At 34.9% G+C, this 8,848-nt stretch overlaps 2 protein-coding genes across 2 annotated transcripts; both read left to right on the top strand.

The window, feature by feature from the left end:
- The first annotated feature begins 955 nt into the window (after nt 1-955).
- LOC145075408 (zinc finger BED domain-containing protein RICESLEEPER 3-like) lies at nt 956-1,549 on the top strand. The gene has a single exon (XM_079021667.1). The coding sequence runs from the start codon at nt 956-958 to the stop codon at nt 1,547-1,549; it is 594 nt and encodes a 197-aa protein (XP_078877793.1).
- An 82-nt stretch (nt 1,550-1,631) lies between these two features.
- Nucleotides 1,632-2,627, top strand: LOC145075407 (zinc finger BED domain-containing protein RICESLEEPER 4-like). The gene is made up of 5 exons (XM_079021666.1): nt 1,632-1,684; nt 1,772-1,836; nt 1,920-2,321; nt 2,396-2,460; nt 2,543-2,627. The coding sequence occupies exons 1-5, from the start codon at nt 1,632-1,634 to the stop codon at nt 2,588-2,590; spliced, it is 633 nt and encodes a 210-aa protein (XP_078877792.1). The 3' UTR covers nt 2,591-2,627.
- Nucleotides 2,628-8,848: the final 6,221 nt, after the last annotated feature.

Here is an 8,848-nt window from a genome sequence, read left to right as displayed (position 1 = left end):
GGGTATCGGGTTCTTATCGGGTATTTTTTCTGGGTTCGGGTCAGGGAGTGGGTTGTGTCTGCCCCGACCCGACCCGCCCCGAATATATATATATATATATATATATATATATATATATATATATATATTAATATTACACTTCAGCCCTAACAAAACTCGTTCACAAATCACACTTCTCACTCTTCTCTTCGTCTTCTACTCTTCTAGGTTACAGCCGAGAGCCGACATTCCAAATTGCCGAGTCGACATTCCAAATCGACTGAAATCAAATCGCAAGCGACGAGCCTGCGATAGACGATAGTGCGACCAACGGGCATTCGGGCAACGACAGACGATACGCAACCCACAAATCGAACGACTTTGTCTTCGATCGACGCCACACAGTGACGCTCACGCACAAGATACAATCACAGGTAATCGATCATTCGATCGCATCTTTCTTTAATTCTCTTCATTTTTCTTGAATTGATCATATGTAATCGATCATTACTTATATCTTTCTCTTCAATTGCTCACTGTGACCCTGTATCTTTTTCATTCCCTGTGGTAATTTGGATTCTTGAAATCAATTTCTTATTTAGAAATTAGAATATGTGTCCTACTGTATCTTTCATTCCCTGTATCAATTTCTTAAAATCAATTTCTTATTTAGAAATCTAAATAACGTTTTGAACCTTTAGAATCTGTAAAGTAATTTGTTTTATAATAAAAACTAAGGAAATTGAATTGTTTTATAATAAATCTCTTGAACAATCATTTGACAGAAGAAACAATTAATTTTGATTATATCTAAAATAATTTATATTTATATGTTTAGTTAAGAATATATTTGATCTTGTCTTCAATGTATTGTTTAAGCAATTAGCACCTATTTAAAATCAATACAAAACTGTTTTTTGCATTTGTGTGGTTAAGAATAATGTCCTGATAGGTAAAGTGATATTTTTCAGGAAATATGAATTCAACTAGTCAAAATCATGCTCCAACTGCAAGTAGTCAAGATGTGGGAGGTTCGGGTTCTAATCAACAAAATATTGATTCTGTGGATCAACAAGATGGAACAAATATTAATGATATAGTTTTTGATGAAGATGGAGATGAAGTTGTTAGTTCGAAAAGGGCAACACGGTCACCGGCATGGCAACATTTTATAAAGTTTAAATTGAATGATGAAGTTAAAGCAAGATGTAAACATTGCTCTAAAGTCTTGGGTGCAGATAGCAAGAATGGCACAAAACATTTACTTGCACATTATCAGCGTTGTTTACACAAACCTTATCCAGATATTCGTCAATCTATCTTGGTGCAAGAAAAAAAGAAATTAGATGGTACTACAACGCATGTTTCAAATTATACATTTAATGCTGATACTTCTAGGAAGGATTTGGCTGAAATGATTATTGTGCATGAGTATCCGCTTTCAATTGTAGAGCATCATGGATTTAGGAAGTTTGTGGGAGGTCTTCAACCTTTGTTTAAGGTTCCTTGTCGAAACACCATCAAGGACGACATCAAAAGAATTTATGATTACGAAAGGATAAAACTATGAGTTTGTTACCAAAGACCAAAAGCAGAATTGCAGTTACTACTGATATGTGGACATCTAATCATCAAAAAAAGGATTTATGGCAATGACAACACATTTTGTAGATCAAAACTGGAACTTGCAAAGCAGAATTATGAGGTATATTATAATTATTTAACTACAATTTATACGTACTTATTATTTATATGTTAATATTAACATATATATTTATATATTCTTAAACAGGTTTATTTACGTGCCTTGTCCGCATACATCTGATGTTCTTGCCGACATACTTTATGCTACTTTGTGTGATTGGAATCTTGATAGGAAAGTGTTTGTATAATAAATAGATCATATCTTAAATTATTAACATTTTTATAATAAACATTAGGTTTTTATGGTGGTTCAGTTCCTGGTTCATCTTCATTTGGTTCTAGTATCTCTTCCGGTCATCGTGTTGGATTCAAAAAGCTCTTATCGGATATTGCTTCTATTACTAGAGATGATGATGAATCAGGAGGTATGAGTGAGTTGGATAACTACTTGAAGGAGAAATTGTTGCCTAAAGATATGGAACTTGATTTGTTGGCATGGTGGAAAACAAATGGGATTAAGTACCCGACACTACAAAGGATAGCTAAAGATATATTAGCTATTCCTGTTTCCACTGTTGCCTCGGAATCAGCTTTCAGCACTAGTGGAAGATTAGTAAGTCCTCATCGTAGTCGACTTCATCCAAAGACATTGGAGGCTTTAATGTGTGCTCAAAGTTGGTTGTTGAATGAAATTCGAGGTAGTATACTATTTTATATTAATTATATGAAATTGTGATTTTTTTTGCATATTAATAATATTAATTTTATGCAGCAACTTGTTCTGAAGAGACCGAGGCATATTGTCGTTCTGTTGAATTTGATTATGATGTGGAAGAGGTAAAATGACACTTCTAAAAATATTAATTTTATATCGTTTCCATGATTTTGTTTGATTTTGAGTTTGTTTAATATTTTGTAGGAAAACACTAAAGAAAGCGGGACAACAAGTTTGGATGATTTTGTTTGATTTTGAGTTTGTAACTTTGTTTTAATGTTAATTGGTAATGTATTATTGAGATGAATTAGTTTTTCATGTTGTGTACTTGGATGTTTTGGTTGGTTGGTTGATGTTACAATATTAGACTATTAGTAATTTCTATTTGGTTAAATGATTTAAGAACTTATTTGGTATTTTAAGCCTATGCAACGTCTTAATTTATCATTATGTATTTGTAGTTTTTCCTTCTTCTTTTTTTTTCTGCCATATTTCGGGTTTTAGGGTCGGGTTATCGGGTAATTATTGGGTTTCGGGTTTAGGGTCGGGTTCGGGGAAGGTTTCAGCCCCGACGGGGCGCCCCAATAAGAAACCCATCGGGTATCGGGTCGGGTTCGGGTACATATGTAAAAATCGGGTTCGAGTTTGGGACACCATGCCCCGCCCCGAACCCGCCCCATTGCCATTCCTAATCTGCTTGATTATATGCTAGTTACCGATATGCTAGATTGGCATATCAGTAGGATTACCTATGATTTTGTCTGTATGATTATTTGTATATGTTTTTTTATCTATCGGCATAGTGTGTTGGGTTGAGGTTATACTGATTCGTGATGTAGCCAACAAACCATGGATCATTCCAGATATGAGTTGAGGGTTGGGTAGGGCATGCCGGACTCATACCGAGGGCTCAGGTGCATTATGGATATGAGTTGAGGACCTGGTGGTATGCCAGACTCGTACTGAGGACTTAAGGGTATTGGAGCAATCCAGATATAAGTCGAGGGTCGGGTTGGCCTGCCAAACTCATACTTAGGGCTGAGTAGCATTCCAAATACGATCTGAGGACCGGTTGGTATGCTAGACTCATACTGAGGGCTAAACATTAGTATTTCAGTCCGATGATTGACTGGGTTAGGAGCAAGTCATACATAAGCTGTGGGCCCCGGGCGCAAGCCAGACTTATGTTGTGGGCTCAAGAGCAGGCTAGATATGAGTTGTGGGCACGGTAGCCAAGCCAGACTCATACTGTGGGCTCAGGGGTAATCTGGTCTTTTAGTTGTGGACCCAGTACATGTTGTTGTGGTTTATGTACTATTTGTTTATCGTGTTGGTACTTTGGGGGGAATCATTAAGCTTTGTGGTTACAGTTTTGTTTATTATTTTAGGTTCTTCAGATGATTCGTGGCAAGGCGAAAGCATGACCGTACACATCCTTGGTTTTACAACGGATTGGATCTTGGGAGACTCTAATTTTAAATCATGTTTTGGAGACAATGTTTTTGTAAACACTTTTGTTAATAAATGAGTTGTTTTGAAAAGTTTAAATTTGTTGATATTTTTGGAATGTTACAACTCTTCATATCCCATACACTTTCCATTAGGGATAAGCATATGACCTGTTGAACCGGACCGGACATGAAAACAAAATTCGGGATCGAACCTATACCGAATCGGGAATACCTTTAACTAGACCGGTTTTCGGTTTAAATTTTTAACAAAAATCGGTTTTTGGGTTTGGACTGGACCTAACCCGGAATAATTGTTCTTAACTGGATCGGGCCGAAAACGAAAACTTATTTTTATTTATTTTGATCGACGTGACAACGACCTCTTTAATCCACTCACATTGTGATTTTTTTGGGGTTTCGACTTTTCAGGTATGAAGTTAATGGTAAAAATGTTTTTTTTTTTGTTTTTTCATAAAAGTGCAATTTTTTATAAAACATGTAGGTTTTGTTAAAAATTGCAGTTTTTTTTTTTTTTAAATTTGAAATTTTCAATATATATATATATATATATATATATATATATATAAGGATAGATTATTTTGTTTTTACTAACTATTGTGTGTCAGAATGCACAGATCGGGACCATTGGATGGAATATAATCAAAGGTCATGATTTGAGGGTCTATGATAGTAGAATAGGATAACATGTACCATATAATCACACAAATTTCAGCATAAGGGCATTTTAGTCAATTACCCTATATTAAAAAAAGGAAATTTTCATATTTTTAGGGATAGTTAATTCCTTTCTTTTTTAAAAATATGAATATTTTAAATTAATTCAAATTTAAAAATCCGGTTTATTCTGTCAGAATGATAGAATGCCAACCATAAACTAGTAAATATATTTTTCGATTTTATTCTGTCAGAATGACAGAATGCCAACCATAAACTAGTAAATATATTCTGAAAGAATACAAAAAATCAATTCTTGAACTAATAATATAACAAATAGTTACATTGTATATATGTGATTCATTGAATAATAACAACATTCTGAAAGAAATGATTTTTAAGCAACACTTTATACATTGTAGCATAACACATTCTGGTATAATACACTCTCGTTCTATATGTTTTCTTCCTTCTCCACATCAATGTTAGCCTCTTCAAAACCTAAATCCACAAAGAAGACATAATCAAGTTTCAAAAATTAAACAATTCAATGCATTCTAATAGAATAAAAACTATAAATTCTGACAGAATGTATTAAAGACTATAAAGTTTGACAGAATATAGTAGAAAAATAAAAACTATAAATTCTGAATGAAGTAAAGACTATAAAGTCAACCATAAAGTATCGCAAATTCATTACCAGTTAAACAAATATACTTGTTATGAGATTGACATTTTGTGTATGTTTGACCTCTAAGCCACTTCAAAATATGCTAGCATTCTATGAGATTGACATTTTGTGCGATTGACATTCTGTCAGAATTGTATTGCATGAGAATGATTTTATTCAAGGAGCTGCAAAAAGGAGATAAACATGAGCATGGTTTTATACAACATACATTAGAATAAGTAGAATAATTTGAAGTGAACATTTTATCAAACCAACATATTAGATTTCATTCTAACAAAATTGGAATTCGTGATTCCATTCTGGCAGAATTACCCTCATCATATTAGATACTAAGACGATTTTGCTACTGCTACTAATTGAAGATTATTCCTTTGGTGCTTGATATTCATGAGGAAGATAAGAAATAAATTTTTCACCAATGTCTTTTTTCAAATATCAAATTCTACAAGATAGAATACAAACATGATAAAGTAATTGTTTATAAGTTATCTGAAACTATTCTAAAATTCTATGTGCCTGAAGTCGGATGACTTCACCATCTGATTTTTTGATGTACTGGTAAAATTCAGGTTGAGCAAGTGAATCATTGACTGAAGACTTCACCATCTTTATATGATGGATCTCAAAAAAGCAAGAATATAGTATCAAATGGGTAAATAAAATTAGGAAAATCAAACACTTACATATAGTGTTAGAACAACTTCCATGAAAAAGCCCCTGAATGCATCTCCAATGGGTTCACCGGTGGTTGAACAGATCGCAAGGAAGAGAGATCTAATCTCCGGCAGGCTTTCCTTGAACTATCTCCGTCTCCGTCAGCCACCAATCGTGGAAAGGAATGGAACGGAGGCAGCAGTGTTGCCGTCAAGTGGCAGCGACGGCTGCTCCTTCTATCCGACAACAATCACGCAGGGAGGGAAAGACTTCGATCCTCAGTTGATTGGAGAAGAAAGAAACACACAAACATTCAGAAAATGGTCGATGACTCTTAATCGATCGCAAGGAAGGGCTGCAATCGGCGGTGGGAAGTCGCTGAATTTCTTCTCTGTAGTGGTGATGTTCCAGGCAGGAAACGAAGGTGAAGGATTAGGTCAAATATATTTACTTTATTTCCATAATTGTAGGATTTCAATTAAATGATTTCCTTAATTAAAAGTACAAAAGGTCCAAAATACTCTTTATTGATTTATTTAATTATTTATTATTTCTTGAATTCTCATTGGTGCATTTAGGCACACAATATTTGTTGAAAACATTTGAACCTAACTCTCTCTCTCTCTCTCTATATATATATATATATATATATATATATATATATATATATATATATATCACTAAAAAATAGCACTAGGTTTTAAGAGTTACCAAATCCAAAAGGTAATCAAATGCTTCCATTACCAATATGGAAAAAATATTTTTGTAGTCTAAATGAAATGAAAACAAACTTTCAAACTAATCGTTGCTGGTTAATTTGAAGATCCATTAGTATGGAATAGATCTGCATGATTATATGCTAGTTGCCGATATGCTAGACTGGTAGATCAGTAGGATTACCTATGATTTTGTCTGTATGATTATTTGTATATGTTTGTTATCTATCGGCATATTGTGTTGGGTTGAGGTTATATTGTTTCGTACTGTAGCCAACGGTGATTAACTAGAAATGAGATGAAATATGCTAAAATAAATTATAAAAATAAGTAAATAAAATGAACCTATCAAATCACCCCAAGCTTAACCTTACTTGTCCTCAAGTAAGACAATATTAAAATGAACTCAGGATGAACTAAGTTAAAAATAAAAGAAGGGACGGAGCCACATAACTTGGTCAAGGTTAGTCAACATGGCCAGAGTTGATCTTGTTGTTATTCCAATAACTTTTTTTTATCCAATTGCTTTTGGAACCGTAAACAACATCCCATAACAACTTCTTTGGGTGAGTAAGGAGGGAAGGTCAGTTACAACCCACATTGGAAAGTACATATAATGAAGAACCTTTGTAGGTAAGGAGAAAGTAGATGGATGGGCTCACTTGGAGCTCTTTTTAAGTGTACACTCTTATCACAAATGATGTGTGATATCTCGGTTGATGGTTTCTTTCCATATGTAATCAAGTTTTATCGCTTAACATTGTTGTAAGAATCAGTTCACTTAGTGTTGACCCAAACATCCAGTAGCAATCCGAATCGATAGCCCTTTATAACTCACCAAACTTGTAGAAAATTATAACTTGATCTAAATACAAAAAAAAAAGAACTATCTAACATCTATATTGAAGGTTTGTGATGATTGGGTACACTTCAAGTATAACAAACAAGAACAAAATTACTAAACAATTAAATAATAGAAAAAGTAAAGAACACATGGAATTCACCAAATTGTCTTTCACCAAGAAAGGATTTGTTTTCACCACGAAAACAGGTTGTCACAAAGACGGTCACCAAGACTTCACAACATTAGGGTTTACCCTAATGTTGAATATATACTAATCTATACAAGTATATCCCTTAATTGAAGGGATTGTATCTAATCTATACTAAGAACCGGTCTTCATAACAAAGATATCAGATCTACTATTTATTCTATACTTATTTGTATCATTACCTAATATACAAAGGTTACATAAGATAACTATAAGTACACGTTGACGCTGATGATGATCTTGACGCTGGCACTGGCAATTAGCGTATAAAGTGTTTGACTCATCAAATCATAAGGTGTGACCTTACAATCTCCCCGTATCCGATGATGTCAAAACTAATCTTCAAAAATCAATTCTTCAGCTCGTGCTCCTCCTGAGAACTTTCTCTCCCTAAGAACATGTATGACTCTTCCCATCTTTGATTACCAGCAGTAGAAATAACATTTATGAGTTGCAGGAGGCGGATAAATAGATGATGAGTTTATGATAAGTTTGGCTCCCCTTTAGATTTTGCTTTTCTTCAAATCAACATTTAGTAGTTGACAATTTTCTCCCTTTTTTGACATCAACAACAAATGTTAGACTGGAGGAAGCGATCAATGTATCAAAGATGCAGTTTGTAACCCAGTAAAGCAACAGTGGATGATGTACCGGTAGTGCAAGAGTGCCCGAACATATTCTTGGAGGATTTATCTGGGATACCTCCGGAGAGACAGGTTGAATTTAGGATTGAATTAGTCCCTGGTGCGGCTCCGATAGCCAAGACACCATATCGGTTGGCTCCTCCTGAGATGCAAGAGTTGTCTACGCGGATGCAAGAGTTGCTTGACAAGGGATTTATCAAACCGAGCAGTTCGCCATGGGGGAGCCCCGATCCTGTTTGTAAACAAAAGGATGGGTCACATCACATGTGTATAGACTACCGGGAGCTGAATAAGGTAACGGTGAAGAACCGTTATCCCCTTCTGAGGATTGATGATTTGTTATACCAGCTACAGGGCACAACTTGGTTCTCAAAGATTCATCTACGGTCGGGTTATCACCAGATGCGAGTCAGGGATGAGGATGTGTTGAAGACAGCTTTCAGGACTCGCTATGGTCATTATGAGTTTGTGGTGATGCTGTTTGGGCTCACCAATGCTCCAGACGCGTTTATGGACCTCATGAACCACTTGTGCATACCGATGTTGGATCGGTCTGTAATAGTCTTCATAGATGACATCTTGGTTTACTCCAAGACTCAGTAGCAGCATGAGGAACACCTGAGGAAG

The sequence above is a fragment of the Lactuca serriola genome, chromosome 9 (genome assembly GCF_051521515.1).
Source record: "Lactuca serriola cultivar US96UC23 chromosome 9, Lser_US96UC23_V15, whole genome shotgun sequence".
NCBI classification, from domain to species: Eukaryota; Viridiplantae; Streptophyta; class Magnoliopsida; order Asterales; family Asteraceae; genus Lactuca; species Lactuca serriola.
The sequence above is the reverse complement of the archived record's forward strand: the minus strand, read 5'-3'. Positions and strand labels throughout refer to the sequence as shown.

Coding starts and splice junctions, on each gene's coding strand:
- LOC145075408 (XM_079021667.1), top strand. CDS start 956: ATGAATTCAACTAGTCAAAATCATGCTCCAACTGCAAGTAGTCAAGAT.
- LOC145075407 (XM_079021666.1), top strand. CDS start 1,632: ATGACAACACATTTTGTAGATCAAAACTGGAACTTGCAAAGCAGAATT. Junction 1,837..1,919: donor CATACTTTATGCTACTTTGT/GTGATTGGAATC, acceptor AATAAACATTAG/GTTTTTATGGTGGTTCAGTT. Junction 2,322..2,395: donor GTTGTTGAATGAAATTCGAG/GTAGTATACTAT, acceptor AATTTTATGCAG/CAACTTGTTCTGAAGAGACC.